Source organism: Erythrolamprus reginae, chromosome 6, assembly GCF_031021105.1.
Source record: "Erythrolamprus reginae isolate rEryReg1 chromosome 6, rEryReg1.hap1, whole genome shotgun sequence".
Classification (NCBI taxonomy): Eukaryota; Metazoa; Chordata; class Lepidosauria; order Squamata; family Dipsadidae; genus Erythrolamprus; species Erythrolamprus reginae.
In genome coordinates this window covers 36,374,901-36,397,142 of record NC_091955.1, presented here as the reverse complement: position 1 = coordinate 36,397,142, position 22,242 = coordinate 36,374,901, and the positions used below count along the sequence as shown (strand labels likewise).

At 44.6% G+C, this 22,242-nt stretch overlaps 1 protein-coding gene across 3 annotated transcripts in view; it reads right to left on the bottom strand.

Moving 5' to 3' along the window:
* IMMP2L (inner mitochondrial membrane peptidase subunit 2) overlaps positions 1–22,242 on the bottom strand; it is a 218,922-nt gene that overhangs the window by 70,434 nt on the left and 126,246 nt on the right. The window contains exon 6 of one of the 3 annotated variants that reach the window (XM_070755517.1): positions 2,576–2,809. The exons of the other annotated variants lie outside the window; for them this stretch is intronic. Coding sequence (XP_070611618.1) covers positions 2,594–2,809 — 216 coding nt within the window. The 3' untranslated portion in view covers positions 2,576–2,593. Of the gene's footprint in view, positions 1–2,575; positions 2,810–22,242 lie in introns of those variants that run through there. 3 annotated transcript variants of the gene reach the window in all.

The window sequence follows — 22,242 nt, the reverse complement described above, 5'->3', positions numbered from 1 at the left end:
TTGCTGTTGTATAATTAAGTTCATTTGATGTTTGATGGTTTTTATTTCTGCCAGTATTGAGGTATTTTGAGGGTCCATTTGTAAAGCCTTTTCAGCGTGTTCTGAAGATATATTTAGTTTTTGTAAGTTCTCTTGTTTTTCTTTTCTTTTATTTGATGAGTAAGATATATATATTCCATGAATAAAGGCTTTGTTAATGTCCCACACAACTTGTTGTGAGGTTTCACCATTACAATTGCATTCAAAGAAAGTAGTTAGATCATGTTGTATTTTTTCTTGGAATTGTTGTTGTTTAATGATTGATGAGTACATGGACCATCTTTGTGATTGGTTGTTATTTAGATTTCTGAAAGTCATTAGTAAAGGGTTATGGTCTGCCCAAGTAGCGTTCTGTATTTGTATGTCTATAATTTCATTTAAAATTTCTATGTTGGACCAAGCCATATTGATACGTGAGAGAAAGTGGTGAAGAAAAGAAGGTGTACTGTTTAACATCGGGGTAATAATATCTCCAAATATCTTTTAGTGCAAATTCGTAGGTTAATGAGTCAAATGTAGATGGGAGTATCTTCTTTAGTTTGTGTTTGGAAGTGCCTTTATAATCCTTAATTCTGTTTGAGATAGCATTGAAGTCTCCAATTATAATAAAATTTGTTTTCTCCAATTCTAAAAAAATTTTATGGAGATTTTTGAAGAAAGTGGATTGGTTGATGGAGGGCGCATATATTCCTATGATATTAATTTTCTTATATCCTAAGTTTAGTTGTACTATAAGTATTTGTCCGTTTTGATCAGCATAGATAAATTTTGGAAAAAGATCTTTTTTTGCATATATAGCTATGCCTCTTTTTTTAACAGAAGCCGATGCAGTAAATAGTTCTCCAATGTTGGGGGAGTATAGTAAGTTCACCTCATCTTTTAAAGTATGTGTTTCTTGGAAACATACTATATCATAATTATAGTTATTTAATTTGTGAAAAATTTTAGTTCTTTTTTTCTGTGAATTTAAACCATTAATGTTAGTAGAAAATAGTACGATCTGGTTTTGTGGTAAATTAGGGTACAATTTTCTTCCCTTTCTCTCTTTGAGCTTCTGCTTTTGCTCGAGTTGCTGATCCTCTTCTTGTGTATTCATCTTCCAGGTGTTTTAATTGGGGGTCCTTATCTAATAGGTTGTCATCTGAACTAAGTTCTTCCAAGGTAGGTTTGTCCCTATTATCTTCTTCTCTTACTCTTGTGTTTTCTATTGTTTTGAAGAATTGGTCATAAAATTCTTTGGCTTCTTCGGGTGATGTGATTTTGTATTTTTTATTTATCAGAGACACCATTATGCCTTCAGGGATAAGCCATCTAAATTGAATATTGTTCTTGTTTAATTTGTTGACTATAATCTGATATGGCTTTCTTTTTTCTCTGACACGTCTTGGTATTTGTCGAAGAATGACAATTTCTTTTCCCTTGTAAGATACCTTATTTTCTTTGGACATATTGTATACCTCATCTCGAATAGTTTGTTTGTAAAATCTAATATGCACTTCTCTTGGAAGTCTGTGACGTCTTGGATAGGTTGTCAAAATTCGATAGATTTCATCTGTCTTATCAATCATTTCTTGAGGGGTCTTGCCAGTTAGGTCAGTCAGTATCTCAGCCATTATGCATGGGAGGTCTTGGTGTTCTGATTGTGTAATGTTTTGGAAGCGGAGGAAGAACGCTGATCTTCCTAATTCCAGATTAATTATTGACTCTTCTAAATTTTTATTAATATATTCAGTTCTTGCTTTGTTGAATTGTAACGGTCTGTCCATCCTGTCACTAGTCTCTTCTATGTTTTTTATTCTTTGGACATTTTGTATTAGGATACCTTGGCCGTCTTCCATTCTTCTGTCAAGTTTTTCCATACGTTCATCAAGGTGTCCTACATGGTCTTCTATTTTTCTTTTATGTCCTCCTTCATTCTGATTCTAAATACTCTTGCATCTTAATCATCATCTAAAATAGTGAATTTAAAGTAATAGTCGGTGTTGATTGTGGAGGTTGCGTCACAGGTGGTTTTTCTACTAGTGCCATTTCTGTAGTGCACTGGGAAACAGGAGTTGATAGTTGTACAGTGTCCTTCTTCCAGGATTTTGTTATAGTAGATTGAGACAAAGAAGACATCTTGAATTTGTTCGAAATGAGGTCTAATGTGATCGTACAGGTTTTTTTTTAAATTAGTTGTAGGGGGGAATCTATAACGATGGTGTCAACCTGCACTGCCTGCTGGTTGTCATAGAGACGGGGAGGGGTAGATAATAAGGGGGGGTTGGGAAGTGTGCAGGAGGAAAGTTTTGTTAAGTTTCGTTTCCCCAGGTTTGGAGGAGACCGTTACATGGACACATTCCTGAGAAGCCTAGGAGGAGCATCTTGGACCACCTGATGTGGGGTTTTAGTATGTGGGCTACGCGCCATTTTATTCAGAAGTTGCTTTGCTTTTGATGTTTCATGTTCTGATTTTGGTAAATTCACTTTGAACCTTAAATGAAAGGACTCTGAGTTTTATTTGTCTGAATTATAACTGGCAGCATCTGACATTAAGCAAAGTCTGCCTTAACAGTCACTCCTGGAGAGAAATCTCCCAACATGAGAGTGAAGGGTTAACCTCAGAAGAAGAGATTGCTATTAAGAGTCCGGGACCCCTCAGCTTGGAAAAAGAGGTAACCTCCAACCTCAGTGGAGACGATCCAGCCAGACGGATTCCACGATGGTCTATCAGGGTAGGATCAAAAGGTCTCCTTGAAGAGGGAAGCGGAGCTTCGGATGCAAATGTGACCTATCGTAAAAGGAAAAGTAAGGAGAGATGGGTGGTTAACCAGGAAGGTAATGTACTGACAGAACTATTGACAGGAATTAGAGATGTCTTGTCAGTGGTGGAAAAGAAAAGTCAGGCTTCCCTAAAACCACTCCTTAGTGAGGAAGAGGGGGAGGAGGATCAAATGCCAGGACCCTCAGGCCAGGGAGAACAGCGTCAACAGGCAGCCACCCAGAGCCCTTCCCCCCCAGAGGCCAAAACCCTGTGAGCCCAAGACGCTCTACACAAAGGGGGGGAGCCCACAGAAGTAAGGCCCCAACCACCCCCTTCACCCAGCGTTACGATGGAGCGCCGGCAGGGCTGAGATATTTCCTGGCTCATGTAAACCAGTACATGGAGGATTATGAGGATGAATTCCTCAATGACCCAGCCCGGGTTAGGGTGGTGACCCGAGCATTGGATGCGGAGGCCGCAAATTGGATGGTGTCATTGCATGAGAGGAGAGACCCCGTCCTCAGGAATTTTGATCAGTTTATGACAGCACTCAGAGCGTGCTTTGAGGATCTCCAAGCGGAGAGGAAGGCTAGATGAAAGCTGAAAACCCTAAAACAGGGAGGAAGATCAGTTACTGAATACACCCAGGAGTTCAGGGAACTGATGGCTTATGTGAGCTCATACCAAATGAATATTCTGATGGAATACTACATGGGTGGCTTAGATGACGAAGTTTACCATCATTGCAGAGGTAGAGCAACCCCTAGAAACCTTAGCAGATGGTTCAAATTGGTGGCAGAGATGGAGATAGATCTCCAGCGTAACCAACGGGATAAAAGCCCCCCCCCAGGGGAGAGAGAGTCATGAAGAAAACGCCCCAAAGTTTCCCAGACAAGCCCAAATCTACAGCCTGTTTCCGGTGGGGGAAAAGAGGCCATAGGGCTGCGGAATGCTTTGCCAAACCTGTGCCGAGAGTGACACCTGGTGGCGGAGAAAAGTCAGAGCAATGGAGTAAAAAAACCTCAGAGGCTGCCAAAAGTGGAAAGGAAACCATTGAGGTCACCCTCCCAAACAGGGAGGAGTTGGGATCTCCGGATCGCCCAAGCATCCTGGAAAGTGAGCCGGAAGAAGCCTTCTCGGTAAGTCCCCCCCGGCTGTGTATACATTCCCCTAACTTTAAGGGATCCGAATGGGGGGATGAGGGGGAGTATGGTAGCCCTCCTCGATTCAGGCTGCACCAGGAATCTGATGTCCCCTGAGGTGGCAGAGAGTTTGGGCCTCAAACTCAAGAAACTAAGGGACCCCATTTCTTTCACCCAGCTGGATGGAACCATAGCAGGGGGGAAGCCCTCTACTCAGGAGACAGGGACTTTAATAATGACCATGGGTTCCACCAAGAGACTATGCAATTCATTGTGGGACCCGTGCTGGATAGCTCAGTCATTTTGGGACTCCCCTTGTTGCGGAAGTGGAATCCAGAAGTAAACTGGTGTACTGGATCAGTCATGATCTCCTACAAGGGGAAAGAGGAACGGGGGTTTGTAAAGGCCAAGATGGGAAAGAAAGGTCCCCCCCTAGTGGAGAAAATTGCAGGTGATGAAAAAAAACCCAGAGAATATTGGGATCTAAAAGCAGTGTTCAGCGAACAGGAAGCCAACAAGCTGCCTCCCCACTGTAGTATTGATATAGTGCCCGGGGCGAAATTGCCGAAACCCCGGATGTACTCATTAACTCCTGGGGAATTGACCAAGTTACGGCATTTCGTTGATTAAAATTTGGAAAGGGGATTTATAGAACCAGCCAGGCCTCAAATGGCGGCCCCCATCATGTTCAGGGAAAAGAAAAACGGCTCGCTTTGCTTAGTGGCAGACTATAGAAACTTAAACGCCATTTGTACGCACAATGTGTATCCCCTGCCCCTTATGAAGGACATGTTAACATATCTGGTGAAGAGGAAGTTCAATTGGACCTATGCGAAGTGTACTACCAGGTGCGGATAAAGGGAGATGAGTGGAAAACCGCCTTCAACACTCCGCTGGGATGCTTCCAATTTAGGGTACTCCCTTTTGGGCTGCAGGGGGCGCCAGGAGTTTTCATGCAACTGATCAATGAGGTATTGCATGAACATTTATTTAAGGATGCTTGGTCTACCTAGATGACATTTTAATTTATTCGGAGTCTCTAGAGGAACATATAACTCTGGTCAGGAAAGTTTTAAAGAAACTCAAAGCTGCAGAATTGTATGCTAATTTATCCAAGTGTGAATTTCACCAGAGCAAAGTTGACTACTTGGGTTATCGCATCTCACATGATGGAGTGGAAATGGATCTACTGCGGCTTGACTTCCTGGCTCCAATCCTCCCCCGCAGGGAGGCGGAACCGATTAAGTTGTTCCGCCCCAGGCGTCTAATGGATCCAGAAGGCTTTCAAAAGGCACTTGGGGTTCTTCCAGATACACTCATCCACAGTTCGGCAGAGTCTCTGGCTGAGGCTTGGAACAAGGCTGCAGCGGAGGCCCTTGACCGAATTGCGCCACTGCGACCTCTCCGCGGCACTAGACCCCGTAGAGCTCCATGGTTCAACGAGGAGCTCCGGGAGTTGAAACACCAGAAGAGACGACTAGAGAAGCGATGGAGGAAGAGTAAGTCCAAATCCGATCAAACACTTGTAAGAGCTCATATTAAGACTTACAAAGTGGCGCTCAAGGTGGCAAGATGCGCGTATCATGCCGCCTTGATTGCATCAGTGGAATCCCGCCCGGCCGCTCTGTTTAGGGTAACCCGCTCCCTTCTTAATCAGGGAGCGGGTTACCCTAAACAGAGCGGCCAGGCGAGATTCCACTGATGCAATCAAAGCAGTTTCCGTGCTGTAGCCGGGCCTGAATCCAGACTGTTGAGGACCTAGATAATCGGCTTCTTCCAAGGACCGCTGGAGTTGAAGTGCCACCACCTTCTCAACAACCTTCCCTATAAAGGGAAGGTTTGAGACTGGACAGTAGTTATTGAGCACAGCTGGGTCCAGGGAAGGCTTCTTGAGGAGGGGGCGCACAAGTGCCTCCTTATAAGGAGCCGAAAAGGACCCCTCCCCAAGGAGGCATTGACAATCTCCTGGACCCAGCTCCGTGTCACCTCTCAAATGGCCGAGACCAACCAAAAGGGACACGTATCCAGTAGACAGGTGGTGGAACTCACAGCTCCAATGGCCTTGTCCACTTCATCAGGTGTCACCAAGTCAAACTCCCCCCAGACAGATGGACAAAGATGTTTAGCCCCAGTCACCTCAACTGACTCGTTGTCAGTCGACTCTGTTTTACAATTGGAGTCGAGGTCCGCTCGGATCCTAGCGATTTTATCAGCGAAAAATGTGTTAAAATCCTCGGCACTACTCTGCAAGGGCTCCTCAACTCCCCCCTTCTTAATCATCTGTCTGGGGGGAGTTTGACTTGGTGACACCAGATGAAGTGGACAAGGCTATTGGAGCTGTGAGTTCCGCCACTTGTCTACTGGATCCGTGTCCCTCTTGGTTGGTCTCGGCCAGTTGAGAGGTGACACGGAGCTGGGTCCAGGAGATTGTCAACGCCTCCTTGGGGAGGGGTCCTTTTCGGCTCCTTATAAGGAGGCACTTGTGCGCCCCCTCCTCAAGAAGCCTTCCCTGGACCCAGCTGTGCTCAATAACTACTGTCCAGTCTCTAACCTTCCCGTTATGGGGAAGGTTGTTGAGAAGGTGGTGGCGCTTCAACTCCAGTGGTCCTTGGAAGAAGCCGATTATCTAGGTCCTCAACAGTCTGGATTCAGGCCCGGCTACAGCACGGAAACTGCTTTGGTCACGTTGATGGCGGGCCCGGGACAGGGGCTTGTCCTCTGTCCTGGTGCTTCTTGACCTCTCAGCGGCTTTCGATACCATCGACCATGGTAGCCTTCTGCGCCGGCTGGAGGGGTTGAGAGTGGGAGGCACTGTTCTTCAGTGGTTCTCCTCCTCCCTCTCTGGTCGGTCGCAGTCGGTGTTACTGGGGGGTCAGAGGTCGACCTCTAGGTTGCTCCCCTGTGGGGTGCCTCAGGGGTTGGTCCTCTCCCCCCTGCTATTTAATATCTACATGAAACCACTGGGTGAGATCATCCAAGGGCATGGGGTGAGGTATCATCAATATGCCGATGATACCCAGTTATACATCTCCATCCCATTTCCAGTCCATTATTTATTTACTAAATTTTACAAATCTATAATATATTGATATATATATATTAATCTATTATATATTATATATATGTTTATAAAATTACTTATTTACTTCCTCTCGTAGTTCAAAGGTATAATATTATAGTAAAGGACCGTTGAACTTACCTGAACGGTCTTCTCAATGCACTGCAAGGAGAATCCAACGTGGGTAATACTCTAGTCTGATTGGTAGGGACTGAGTTTAATTTTAATATTAGGTAGGCACCGCCCCCTAGCCCTCCAGTCAATAAGAAAACGAAGGAGCAGTAAACCATTGAAATTTATTAAATAACTAAACAACCATGTCAACTTATCAATCTATAATAACTTAACTGAATATCATAACCCTGGTCCCTTAAGCCAGGAGGGTTTGGACTCTCCTTGCAGTGCATTGAGAAGACCGTTCAGTTCAACGGTCCTTCTCCAATGCACTTGCAAGGAGAGTCCAACGTGGGATACGCCCAAGCCATAGTTAGAGGGAGGGATAGGCTGGACCAGGGGCGCTGTAGTAGAGCATACTCCTTGTAACACACGCCTCCCAAAGGCTGCCTCCGATGAGGCAAAGTAATCTATGCGATAATGTTTAATAAATGTAGATGGTGCCGCCCATGTAGCTGCCTTGCAAATGTCTTTGAGGGATGCTTGCATCGTCCAGGCTGCCGAGGTGGCTGCGCTACGCGTGGAGTGTCCGGTTACTCTGTGTGGGATCTGTTTACCCCTTGCTTTATATGCCTCAGAAATACAGTCACGCAACCAACGGCTAACTCTCTGAGATGAAACCTTGTTTCCTCTAGAACTTTGGGAAAATGATACAAACAACGCTTCTGAGATTCTAAATGATTGTGTCCTTCGGATGTAGATTTTTAGAGCTCGGCGAACATCTAGCTTGTGCCACCTTAACTCAGAAGGATGAGTCCCATGTGTGCAAAAGTCTGGAAGAACTACCTCCTGGGCCCTGTGGAACCAGGAGTTTACTTTTGGTATAAAGGCCGGGTCTAATCGTAACATGACCCGGTCTGGATGAAATTGGGAAAGATCCGATCTTACCAACAGAGCCGAAATTTCCAAAACATGTCTGGCCGAAGTGATCGCTACCAGGAAAGCGGTCTTCATTGACAGAAATCTTAAAGAGATTGTCCAGATTGGTTCGAAGGGAGGTCCTGTCAAAGCTTGTAGGACCAATGGCAGGTCCCATGTTGGGTTTCAATGGACTGTCGGAGGCCGAACATTAGAAGCCCCTGTCAAAAAATCCTTGATCCATGGATGACGAGTCAGAGTATGGTGGATAAAGCCGCTACATGGCTGCACAGGGTGTTTGGCACGAGCCCTTTATCCAGGCCTACCTGAAGGAAGATCAAAACTGTGAGCGGAGAAGCTGTTTGTGGATCAACTCCCTGATGTTGACAAAATTTACAAAAGGCCGACTAGGTGGTTTGGTAAATGCGCCTAGTTGATGGCCTGCGAGCAGCCTGCATGGTAGCGATGACTGTGCAGGTAGCTATTGATGTCTCAAGCGATCCTCCTCAAGTGCCACATGGTCAGTTGCACCCCTGGCTGAGGGAGATCAAATGGTCTGGGATTCTCCAGTGTGGAGAGATGGATAGGTCCTTTAGGTCTGCAAACCATGCTCGCCGTGGCCAGTAAGGTGCCAGTAGTAAAATCTCTGCCCGCTCTGAAAGGATCTTTCTGATCACCTTCGGTATTATGCATGTTGGTGGGAAAGCATAAAGCAGTCCATGGGGCCACGGGTGGTGTAATGCATTTACCCCCTCCGCACCCAGCGAGGGGAAGCGGGAGAAGAATCACGGGAGAAGAATCACGGCTGTGGCAAAGAGGTCGATCACTGGGTGGCCGAACCGACGGGTTATTTCCTGGAAAATTCTGGGTTCTAGTTGCCATTCCGCCGGATCTATGATCAAGCGGCTTAGCCAATCCGCTTGCATATTCTCCTGACTGGAGATGTGTTCTGCTGTGAGGGATGCGAGGTGAGCCTCGGCCCACCTGAAAAGTGCCTCCGATTCCCGCATCAACCTTCGGGATCTTGTGCCCCTTTGGTGGTTGATGTATGAGCATGTTGCAACGTTGTCCGTAAGCACTAAGACATCCTGTCCCTGGACTAGGTGTATAAAGCTGTGTAGGGCTAAGGATACTGCCTTGAGCTCTAAGTAATTGATGTTCACCTCTTGCAGGTCTTGTGGCATCCAAAGACCCTGGGCCATCTGACCCGACGAGTGGGCCCCCCAGCGCATCAGGCTGGCGTCTGTTGTTATTGTAATTGGTGTCCGTCCACGGAAGTATGAGCCCTGTTGAATCGCTGTTGAAGCCCACCATTGAAGTGATCTTCTGAATTGCGGGTTGAGGGTCACCCTTCTGTGTGTGTGACTGGATTTTCTCTTTTGAAATGGTAGTAGAAACCACTGGAGTAGACGTAGATGGTGTCGAGCCCATGGTACTATATCTATGCAAGACACCAGTGTGCCTAACAGCTTTGATAGAAAGGAAAGTGGGATCCTTTTGTGAGTCCTCAATGAGTCCAGCAGAGTTCGTATATTGGTCTGTTTTTCCAGTAACAGGTAAACTGTACATAGGTCTGTGTCTATAATTGTGCCTAGGTGTGCTAGGCGCATTGTTGAAGTTAAGTGACTCTTGTCGAAGTTTATCGTGAAGCCATGGGATTGAAGTGTCTGGGTGGTTAATGTCAGGTCCCCTTGAGCCTGGCTTGGATATTTTGAGAGGACTATTATATCGTCGAGATATGCCATAAGGCGTAGGGACTGTTGTTTGAGGTTGGCTGTGAGGACATCCAGCAATTTTGTGAACGTCCTTGGCGCTGATGATACGACAAACGGCATTGCCTTGTATTGGTAATGTACCTCTTCGAGCAAAACCAGAAGAATTGCCTGTGTGCTGGATGGACGGGCACATGAAGATATGCTTCCCTGAGATCGATGGAGGTAAGGAAGTCCCTGTGACGTATGGAGAACAGAATTGAATGGAGGGAGTGCATTCTGAACCTCTTGTATCGCACATAGAGGTTCAGATGGCGCAGGTTAAAAATTAATCTGCATCCCCCTGAAGCTTTGGGGACCACAAAGATGACTGAATAGAAGCCCTTGCCTTGTTGTATCAGAGGTACCTCCTCGATTGCCTCTATCTCCAGTAGGTGATTGACTTCCTGATGTAATAAACCTCTTTTCAGAGGTTTTGTTGCCAGTGGACACGGTAAGAATCGGTTTGGAGGTAGCTGAGAAAATTCGATTCTCAACCCCTGGGAGACGGTGGCTATTGCCCATGCGTCTGAAGGTGTGATTTCCCAGGAGCTGGTGAAATTCTGCAGCCTGCCACTGAGAGAATAATGGTCTGCTGAGTCATTTGTTGTGTTTGTACCCCCTGTGGCTGGAGCCTCTAAAGGGACGCTGTCCTTGTTGCGAGCCCCTACTACGATCCGTGAAATATCTGTCTGAGTGGTACGCTCCATGGTTGTAAGAGCCCTGAAAGTAGGATCTTGGGCCTTGGGAGGAGGCCGAGGGGGGCTCTGATCGAAACGGCTGTCGACGGGTGAATGGGGTGAAACGTCTGTCGGATCGTCTGTTTGCCCTTGGAAGGACATTTTTATAATCCTTATCCTCAATGAGGACCTTATCTAATGACTGGCTGAATAATTTCTTGCCCTGAAAGGGTGCAGTCGCTAGACGCCATTTTGATTTGGTGTCTGCCTGCCAACTTCAGAGCCATATCATCCTTCATGATGACACTGCTGCTGCCATGGCTCTGGAGGAGAACTTTGCTGCATCAACTGTGGCATCTGCCGAAAACTCTGTAGCTGCTAAGAGTTTGTTTAGGTCCTGTCGTAGGCCCCCATCCTCTGGGTTGACTCTAGTCTGCATTTCTTGGATCCATAAGGTAGTGGCCTGATTAAAAAACAAGGCTGTGGAAGCCCCGCGAAGGGCCCATGCTGCCATTTGGTGCGTTTTCCACACTCTCTGTCTTCCTATCCTCGGGCTTCAGGCCGTCCGCCATTTCTGAGGGGACCAAAGCGTTGGATACGAGGCTGGCCACTAGTTTGTCCACTGTCGGAGAACCCAGTAACGCCTCCATCTCCTGGTCGAATGTGTAAAACGTTCGCTCCACTATTGAAGGACCATGGGCCGCCGTTGGGTGCTGCCATGGTCTTTTTACGTTCTCTATGAACAGTTCAGATGAGGGGATGTGTTCTGTCTCCCTCTGGTGCACTTTAAACAGGCCACCTGTTGTGGCAGTTGTTGGTGCTGTCCCAGGCTGCTTTCCCTCACCTGCTTCGTCTATGGTCTGTTTTGCTTTGTTCAGTAAGACTTGAAACAGTGATTGTTTAAAAAGTCCCGTAAAGGCCGGGGGTTCTGGGATATCTTCCTCACCAGACAGGTCTTCTTCCGCATCGCTATTCCTGCGCCTTGGTGTTACATCCTCCTCTATAGATTCGGGTAAGGATGGAGGGGCTTGAACTATCCAAGGGTCTCTAACTCTTGGGCGTGGGGCGGCTGCTGCATATTGCTGTGCCCCTGTTGCCAGGCCATGCGAATAAGCGTTGGCAATGATATCCTGCAGGGCTGGGGGCATGTTTTGCCATGTGTCCTGTGAGGTGCACAGTCCCGCCGCTGTTGGAGTAAATGTGGCAGTTGGTATTTGACTATACTGCGTTATGTAAGATGCTTGTGGGAGTGGCGGAATGTTAGGCCAGCTGGAAGTCTGTCTAAGAGGGGTGTATGCCTCTGGTACTGGGAGAGGGGCTGGTAGGAGAGGGCGATCCGGTGACCAGTCCTTATCCATTGCCGAGCCTGCTACCCCTGTAGTTATGGGGGAGACCGGTGGTGGTATAGGTCCCAAAGAGAGGCTAGCTTGTGATGGTGAAGTTACTGGTAGCAGCTGTCTTTGGGTTGCTTCTAGTTGTTTTTCAAGTGCCTTGATTCTCTTTTCTGCCTAAAAGAGGAGCCTTGAGAAGACTTGGCCTTAGGCTTGTCTGATTTAGATTTCTCCCTCGGGGTGTTAGGTCTAGCCATGGCTGTATATTCCTCCTCTGCTTGATCTGCCATAAGTTTGCCCCTTTAAAACACTCACAGCGGCCGTTATGTGTAAATAATCCGTTACACCACCTCTCTGTTCGTACACCTCGTGGAGAATGGTAAATGGCCCCTCACCATGCCTGCATGTCTCTAGGGCAGATTTTAATGTCGTCTAAATCAGTGTTTCCCAACCTTTCTTGAGTCGCGGCACATTATTCATATTTTCAAAATTCTGGGGAACACTGAATGGGGGGGGGCGGGGGAGGCGGGGGGGGGGCTAAAGAAAAGTTTGGACAAAAAAAATATCTCTTCCTCCATTTCACTCTATTTCTCCCTCGCTCATTCTCTCTCTTCCTTCCTTCCCTTCTTTCTCTCTCCATCCCTCTTTCTTTCTTTCTTCCTCTTTTTTGCTCTCTTTCTCTCCCTCCTTCACTCCCTCTATGTCTTTCCCTCTCCCTCCTTCCCCTCTCTTTCTCTCTCTCTCTTGCTTTCTTTCCCTCTCTCTCTTGCTTTCTTTCCCTCTCTTTCTCTTGCTTTCTTTCTCTCTCATTCTCTCTCCCCTCCTTTTTCTCTCTCTCTCTTTCAGCACGCCGGCAACAGAGAGAAAAAGAAAGAGAGAGAGAGAGAGCCGGAGAGAGAGTGGAGGGCGCCGTTGTCTTCGCCTCCGCCTGCCGGCTCTGCATCTAAGAGGCAGCAGCCATCAGCCCCCTCGCCCTCCCAGACGTCCCCAGCACCCGGCCATGCACCGCCTCCCGTTAGCCCGGCCAACTTTGCCCTGCTGCCGTTTTCTCTTCATGGCGCAAAGCCCCACAGTCCCGGACTCCCGGATCGCTCGCTTCTCCGGCCAGCAAGCCGGCTGCCCGGAAAAGCATCGCGCTTTTTCAATGAGCGGCGCTTTCCTGGGCAGATGGCATTGCTGACCAGAGACGCGAGCGATCCGGGAGTCCGGGACTGTGTGGCTTTGCGCCATGAAGAGAAAACGGCTCTGCCAGCAGGGAAAAGTCGGCCGTTTTCTCTTCATGGCGTAAAGCCATACAGTCCCAGACTCCCGGATTGCTCGCCCCAAGGCAGGAGGCGGCGGCGGAGGAGAGGGGGCAGGATTGCGCCCCAAGACAGGAGGCGGCGGCAGAGGAGAGTGGGCGGATCGGGCGGGCAATGGGGCAGGGCGGAGAAGCCAGGGGCGCGTTTGTCTGGAGGCACCGTGGGGAGGCAGGGGCGGCCGCGGCTCCCTTTACTCCTACTGCCGCACCTCCCCGCCCCTGCCTCCTTTTCCCCGCCTTCCTTCTTTGGGGCCCAGCAGGAGAGCGCCATCGGGCAGTAGCTGGGGGACAGCTGCGAGTGGGAGCTCCAGGTCGGAGGCACTGGCGGTCCGGCACCGGCAGCGCCCCGCCCAGCTGGAGCTTCCCTAGGAGCTTCGCAGCACACCTGACTGTGTCTCGCAGCACACTAGTGTGCCGCGGCACACCGGTTTGGAAACGCTGGTCTAAATGACGTGTATATGAGGAGGCTCTCTGCTCCTCTTCCTTCTAATTGGCCTCTGTTCCTGTGAGTTTTTTTACACGGCCAGCTTTCTAGTTGCTATGGTAACCACCAACGCTCCGAAATGAGCCCCGAGCTGACGTGCCCATTCTGGAGCCTCCAAAATGGCCGCTGCCCAGTTGTCAAGGCAACTGAGGACTTCCCGCCTCGTAACGGTGCCAAAAGAAAACCTTCCCTTCGCTCGGCTAGGATGTTTATTTGCCTCACGAGCAGAATCTGCCGCTTTCTGCTGATATCGGAGTCCTTGGGATCCTTCTGTTTCGGGCCGGTATGTTGGCTGGGGGTGGCGGATCCCCCCCCCCAGCGTCAACTGCCTCCTCTTTTCCGGGTGTGACCGCGAAGGTCGGTGACCCGGTAGCTCCCTCTGTCCTGATAAATATCGGTCTTTTTTGTGGAATAGGGGGAGGGGGGAGCGGCAGCTCCAAGGGTGATACCCTCTGAGGGTAGTGACCCTGTGCTGCTAAGGAGGGGCTTGTATCCATTGATTTTCTTCCTGTAATAAAAACAAATGAAATGTTAGAATAAACTTACATACAAATTCACTTCTAAACTATTGAAGTCTTGGAGAAGAAACTCAGAGTCCCTTTACTGCGACTCAGTTTTTAAGACTGGAGGGCTAGGGGGCGGTGCCTACCTAATATTAAAATTAAACTCAGTCTCTACCAATCAGACTACAGTATTACCCACGTTGGACTCTCCTTGCAAGTACATTGGAGAATTATAGTTTTGAATTAATAGGTGTAACTAAATTAACACTATTCTCAGTAATATTAAGAGATATCAAAGTATCAAAGTATCTATTGTTCATATTTATTTGGAGTGGTAATTCTATAAATTCTATAAATATTCTATAAATTCTATAAATAGAAGATTACAACTAGTGGCAAGGAAAATAAAGAGAAAAATACAGGTTCAAGATTTACTCTGTAGGGAGTCTATTAAGCACTACTAATAAATAACACACATTAATCTAAGTTAATCTAAATGTATTATAAATGTATTATAAATTCAATATATATTTAAATTTAAGTATTAAGTATTTTTCTAAATAAAAAAGTAACAATAGCAGTAAGATATAATGGTAATAACAGTAATTTCTTCTTAAGTACTTGTCGAATTCTATTATTTGCTTGTAGTAAGTTGCAATGGGTCTTATAAGTGTAGATGTTGTATGTATAGTTTTAAGTAATCTCAGGATCGTCCAAGACAACCCATATATCCAATATGTGGAGTATTAATTCAATAATTAGTTAGTTCATTAAGTAAAGTACTCCCAATAGTCAACCGTCATGTTCAATGAAATCGAAGTGTGTTCAAAATAGTTGAACGGTTAGATAATTAGAAGAATAGTCACTCCTTATTGTTAAGATAATCCAACTAGGGACTTCCAGGGTGGAGCCAGGCTGAAGCGATGTGCAAATCAGTAGCTCCTGGTTTGTACTCGAGATTTCTCGCTTAAAAGACCACTTAGTGGTGTTAATTCTTCCTGGTGAGAAGACTTATAGTTAGGGGAAGCATCTGGTTACGGGGGGGTCGTAACCCCTCCCTTAGCGGGGGGAAAAAGCTGGGGTTTGTCCTCAGCCCGAAGGCCTGGCTTACTGAGCTGTCATCAAGGAAGTAAAAAAAGTAGAGCGGCGGCAGCAGCGGTTTGGGAAAAAAAAATTACTTACCCAGAATGATTTAGAGGTGCTAAACAACGTCTTTGTGATAACTCATATAGTCTCCTGTGATTAACGAGCGGCGATTGAGGAGAGCGGAGTTTTTCATTTTTTTTGAAGGGAAAAGTAAGTTGCTGATGGTGGGCGGAAGTAGTCGCAGCCGGTTAGAAAGTTAAAAGAGGAAGTTCTGTGTGAAGGAGACGGTAGCTTGACGGAGGATCTGGTGCTGTGTGGCTGGTGTGGTCAGTGACAAAGAGAGAGGAGAAAGAGCAGAGGCGAGAACGGTTATAGAAAGTAGTATATCGTGAACGTCTGCAGCGGAGAGCGGAGACCGGGGAGCGGTGCAAACCAAACGAGACGGGAGGCCTAGACCGGTCGGAACGCAGCGGAGCCGAGTTGTGAAGGATCTCAACAGCCGAATATCTACGTGGAGGAGACAAGTAAGACCAGCGGCGGAAGATTTGAGACAACCGCCACCTGTTCTCGGTCCCCTTTTTGTTTTGTTATTTGCCTTTCCTCTCCCCCAGCGAATCCAGCTACTCTTAGTGATTGTAAGACGAAGGAGAAAAGAAACCCGGCTGGGAGACAGCAGGAGAGGAAGTGAAGGAGGGTTAAAGGCCTGTGGCTTTGAGAATGGTCTGTGGGGGTTTCATAGTTTAATGCGACCGAAGGAGAGAGAAGGAGAGAAGATGACTTTTTCTTTTGCACACCTGCAGGGAGATCTGAGAAACCGTTGCTGACAGTTACGACAAACCAGGATACCTCGATCATTGGTGAATAACATTGACTGAACTGCTGAGCCTTATTTAAAGTGAACGCTGCAAATTTTTTTGAGCTGACTGGAACGTGTTGTAATACTAAAAGCTAAAAAGCTAATTGCCTATTCTTGATTCTACTATATTGTTTCCCTTTTTTCCTTTTTTCCCCTTCTTTCCTTTCTTTTTTCTACTGTATTAATCTTTTCCCCCCTCTCTCTTTTCTTCCTTCCTTTTCTAATCTAATCCTTTTCCCTTCTTTTTCTATTTAAGAATCAAAAGTGATTAATTGATTAATTGACTAGTTGTTGTATTAAGACCTTTAAATTAATTGACAATTGACAACTGATATCAATTTAAACTATCTAAGATTAATTATTATTAATTATTATTAATTATTAATTATTAACTATAGTGTTTATAATAATACCAATAAAGTGTTTTAAGGATTTTAAGACCTGCTTAGAAACAACTTAAGTTAGATTTATACTATTTAAGCTATTTATTACTATTTATTAACTGTTAACTATTAACTAAGTAATTAATTCATTTAACTACCTAATACTACTTGACAGTACATTAATTATTTACCTTAATTGTCTACTCAAACTCTATTTCTATCTATACCTTATTTATATGTGTACTGAATACTGTTATTTACTATTTATTTAATTGATTAATTGATAACAATCGATAACAATTGATAACAATTGATAATAAGTGACTAGTTAAGAAAGAGATATATATATAATCAGTTAGAAATTAGTAATTAGAAATTTTATATTTGACTACTCTTATACTAAATATTGGAGAATTTAGTTACGTTAGAACGAATTCAATTACTCCAACTTACCAAGTGAGACTAACCTTAAAGTGTGACTCAAACAACAACTCCTCCTTTACTAATCAATTGAATACGTGGAAAGGACATTATCTCGGACAAATTGTTAATCACTCTTATCTGGAAAGGGAGTATGACAACCAATTTCTCTAAATACCCAAAAAAAACCACACCAGGAACACCGACGACGCAAAGCACAAAATCAAATATAGAAATGGCAACTACCGACAAAACTTCTCTGCAATCGATCCAGGCCTCGTTAAACCTGATTCAAGAGTTCATGGTCTGCAGCCAAGAGGCAGCCACAGTTACCTAAGAAACCATAAGACAAAACCACAAAGAAACAAAACAAAACTTTGAAAAAGTGTCTGGAAAAATTGAAGGTTTGGAAAACCGAATGGAAGGCATACAGGAAATTGTAATTAACAATGAACAGAGGATACAAAAAATTGAAACAGACACAAAAAGAATCGATGAGAGAAGAATCGAAGCGGAAGGAAGATTAATTGCGGCCAATAACGAGCTCGAAAACTCAATCGCAATCCTGGAAATGGAGAAAGCAGCTTACTTTCTCTGCTTTCAAAATATTCCCGAAAATGCAGACGAAGATCTATTCAATAAACTAGCGCAGCTGATCACTGATAATACACAAATTGAACTAGACGAGGTCAAAGACCACATCGATGAAATTTACAGAATTCAAACAAATTATGCTAAGAACCACAGATTACCCAGAGAGGTCCACGTAAAATTTACCAAAAAATCTATTAGGGACGAAATATACAAATCAACAAGAAATGGGAAAATCTTGTATCAAGAAAAGGACATAATAATTCTCAAACAGATCCCGAAAAGAATAAGGGAAAAAAGGAGAGAATTCCATTACTTTACAGCAAAGCTATTGAGAAGGGGAATCCCATTCCGATGGCTAATTCCGGACGGTCTCCTGGTAACGTGGAATGGGAAAAAAATCAAAATAGACTCGTTCGAGAAAGCAGATTATTTCATTCAAAAACATCTAGAACAGGAGCCAGAGAACCATCAAACTATAGAAGATCTACCACAGGAGGAGAGACGGACCGAGGATAGAAGAGAGGAGGAACAAGACAAGGAAGAACAACAAAAGGAACAAAGGGTTACAACAAGAGTGGCGGCTAAATGTCAATAAAGGAAAGGAAAGCAACCGGGAAAAAAGGGAAGAAAATGACGCTAAAAACACTTGAGTTAATTTCTGTAAACATCAATGGATTCAATTCTCCGATAAAAAGAAAACAGATAATGACGAAATTATTAAAACAAAATTCAGATATATTATGCCTTCAAGAAGTACATATCAGAAATCAGGATCGTAAACTCCTAGAAAATAAAAAATTAGGTAAACTATTCACAGCTCTAACAGACTCAAAAAAGAGAGGGATTGCTTTATACATTAGGGACATATACCAACCGGAAAAAATCTACTCAGATGAAGATGGAAGAATACTGATTGTAAAGATTAAAATAGGATATAGAGAAATAGTGATAGTGGCGATTTACGCTACAAACACAAAACAGAAACAATTCTACAAAAAATTAGCTGAACAGTTAGCACATATACAAAAAGGGGACATTTGTATCATTGGGGATTATAATGCAGTGAGTGACATTAAAAAAGATTTTAAATCTATGAAGAAAAAATCGAAAGATAGAAAAACACTGCCATCAGAATTCCAGGAAATAGCAAGGAATATAGATTGGTAGATATTTGGAGAGAAAGACATCCATCTGCCCGGGAATACACTTTTTACTCACCGCCCCAAAAGTCATGGCCCGAATAGACATGATCTGGACAGACCAAAATTTTGGGAAATTAATCCACAAGATTGAAATAGGCCCAAACATATGGGCAGACCATCAACCAATATTGATGAAAATTAAAATACTGACCCCAGGACAACACCGTTGGTCCATAAACCAGCTATTACAGTAGTCCCTCACCTATCGCTGGTGTTACGTTCCACACCTGGCCGCGATAGGTGAAATCCGCGATGGGGAATTTATTGACGGATAGTACTTATTTAAGTATTTATATTGTAATTGTTTGGTAAATTTTCATTGTTTTAAGTGTTTATAAACCCTTCCCACACAGTATTTATTTTAGATACAGTATTTAAATACAGTATTTACAATTTTAGATTTTTTTTTTTTTAAAAAAACCTGCCGATCGAGTTCGGCGGGCTGTTTAAATCTGCCGATCGACTTCCTCAGAAACCCGCGATGAAGTGAAGCCGCAGTAGGTGAAGCGCGGTATAGCGAGGGACTACTGTATTCCAAGATCAGAATTATATTAAACATATTAAACAAGAACTCAAGCTATTCTTAAGAGACAATTGGAATACTGACACCACTATTCAGAACATCTGGGATACAATAAAAGCATTTATGAGAGGGACAACAATAGCTTACCTAGCAAAAAAAAAAAGAAACATAAAGATAGGAAATTAGATGAATTTAAGAGTAAACTAAAACACTTAGAAATAGAAGCTCAAAAAGACCTCCAAAATGGAAAAATAAGAGAAGAGATAGACACAATAAAACACAACATTAATCTAATAATACAAGACGAAATTGTCATAAAATTAAGGAAGACCAATAAATACCAATTTGAAAACGCGAATAAAATAGGTAGATGGCTTGCTTATAAACTAAAAAAACAGGAAGAAGAGCGATACATACAAACTTTAGAAGATAAAAACGGGGAAATACAACATATACTGGGGGGGGGGGAAAGAACATAGCAGTGGAATACTATGCCCATTTGTATCAAAAGGAAGAAACAAATCAAGCCCAATTAAATAAATACTTAGAGGAAGCGAAAGTACAAAAGATAGCAGAATCAGATGAAACTATACTAAATAAAGAAATAACCATATCAGAAGTTGAATAAGCAATAGCTAAACAAAAGAATAGCAAAACTCCAGGCCCAGATGGGATACCGGCCGAATGTTATAAAGAGCTAAAAGAGTCTTTACTTGAAATTCTAGTAATAATATTTAACGAAGTATTAGGAAAAGGTTTGCTACCGACACCTTGGACACAAGCCTTAATAAGTTTAATCCCGAAAGACCTGGGGGAAAAAAACACATACAAAATTATCGGCCAATATCCCTTCTCAATGTCGATTATAAAATCTTTATGACAATAATAGCCGAAAGACTTAAACCAATCTTAAACAAAATAATAAAGGAGGATCAAAATGGCTTCCTCCCAGGTAGATACATAAGAAACAACACAAGAACAATACTCAACACTTTAGAATATTACGAGACACATTCAGAAAAACAATTAGCACTAATATTTTTGGACGCCCAAAAGGCTTTCGATAACCTAAGATGGGAATTTACTCTTGAACTAATTAAAAAAATGCAATTCGGCCCAAAAATGATAAAAATGATTATATATAACACCCAATCAGCTCAAATAATACTTAATGGTGAATTAACGAGGTCTTTTCAAATCTCAAAAGGAGTCCGACAAGGATGTCCTTTATCTCCGCTTCTATATATTTTAGCAGTAGAAACACTACTAAATCAAATAAGAACCAATGCGAGAATCACAGGTCTCACGATAAAAAAACAGGAATTTAAAGTCCAAGCTTATGCAGATGACTTAGCATTTATTTTGGAGGACCCAATAGAAGCAGGGGAATATCTACTGAGAGAAGTACAATGATATGGAGAGGTAGCGGGTCTAAAAATCAATAAACAAAAAACCAAAATCATAACCAAAAACATGAACAGCACGGTTACAGCACGGAAACCGCTTTGGTCGCGTTGATGGATGATCTCTGGCGGGCCTGGGACAGGGGTTTATCCTCTGTCCTGGTGCTCCTTGACCTCTCAGCGGCTTTCGATACCATCGACCATGGTATCCTTCTGCACCGGCTGGAGGGGTTGGGGGTGGGAGGCACTGTCCTTCGGTGGTTCTCCTCCTACCTCTCTGGCCGGTCGCAGTCGGTGTTAGTGGGGGGCCAGAGGTCGACTCCTAGGTTTCTCCCTTGTGGGGTGCCTCAGGGGTCGGTCCTCTCCCCCCTGCTATTCAACATCTACATGAAACCGCTGGGCGAGATCATCCAAGGACATGGGGTGAGGTATCATCAATATGCGGATGATACCCAGCTTTACATCTCCACCCCATGCCCAGTCAACGAAACGGTGGAAGTGATGTGCCGGTGCCTGGAGGCTGTTGGGGCCTGGATGGGTGTCAACAGACTCAAGCTCAACCCGGATAAGACGGAGTGGCTGTGGGTTTTGCCTCCCAAGGACAACTCCATCTGTCCGTCCATCACCCTGGGGGGGGAATTATTGACCCCCTCAGAGAGGGTCCGCAACTTGGGCGTCCTCCTCGATCCACAGCTCACATTAGAAAAACATCTCTCAGCTGTGGCGAGGGGGGCATTTGCCCAGGTTCGCCTGGTGCACCAGTTGCGGCCCTATCTGGACCGGGACTCATTGCTCACAGTCACTCATGCCCTCATCACCTCGAGGTTCGACTACTGTAATGCTCTCTACATGGGGCTACCTTTGAAAAGTGTTCGGAAACTTCAGATCGTGCAGAATGCAGCTGCGAGAGCAGTCATGGGCTTACCTAGGTATGCCCATGTTTCACCATCACTCCGCAGTCTGCATTGGCTGCCGATCAGTTTCTGGTCACAATTCAAAGTGTTGGTTATGACCTTTAAAGCCCTTCATGGCATTGGACCAGAATATCTCCGAGACCGCCTCCTGCTGCACGAATCCCAGCGACCGATTAGGTCCCACAGAGTGGGCCTTCTCCGGGTCCCGTCAACTAAACAATGTCGGTTGGCGGGCCCCAGGGGAAGAGCCTTCTCTGTGGCGGCACCGGCCCTCTGGAACCAACTCCCCCCGGAGATTAGAACTGCCCCTACTCTTCCTGCCTTTCGTAAACTCCTTAAAACCCACCTTTGCCGTCAGGCATGGGGGAACTGAAACATCTTCCCCTGGGCATGTCTAATTTATGTATGGTATGCTTGTGTGTATGTCTGTTAGTATATGGGGTCTTTTTAAAATCTTTAATATTTTAAATTGTCAGATTATTTATGATTTGTTTCCACGTGTTGTGAGCCGCCCCGAGTCTTCGGAGAGGGGCGGCATACAAATCTAAGTAATAAATAAATAAATAAATAAATAAATAAATAAATAAATAAACATCAAACAAGAACAGGAACTAGAAAATTTTTTTAGGAATTCAAACCGTCAAAAAAGTAAAATATCTGGGCATAATACTAACTAAAAGGTGTGGCACAATTCAAAAGGATAACTATGATCTACTTATCAAAAAAACAGAACAACAGTTAATTAGGTGGAATAAAATTCACATCTCGTTATCAGGGAGGATAGCTACAATTAAAATG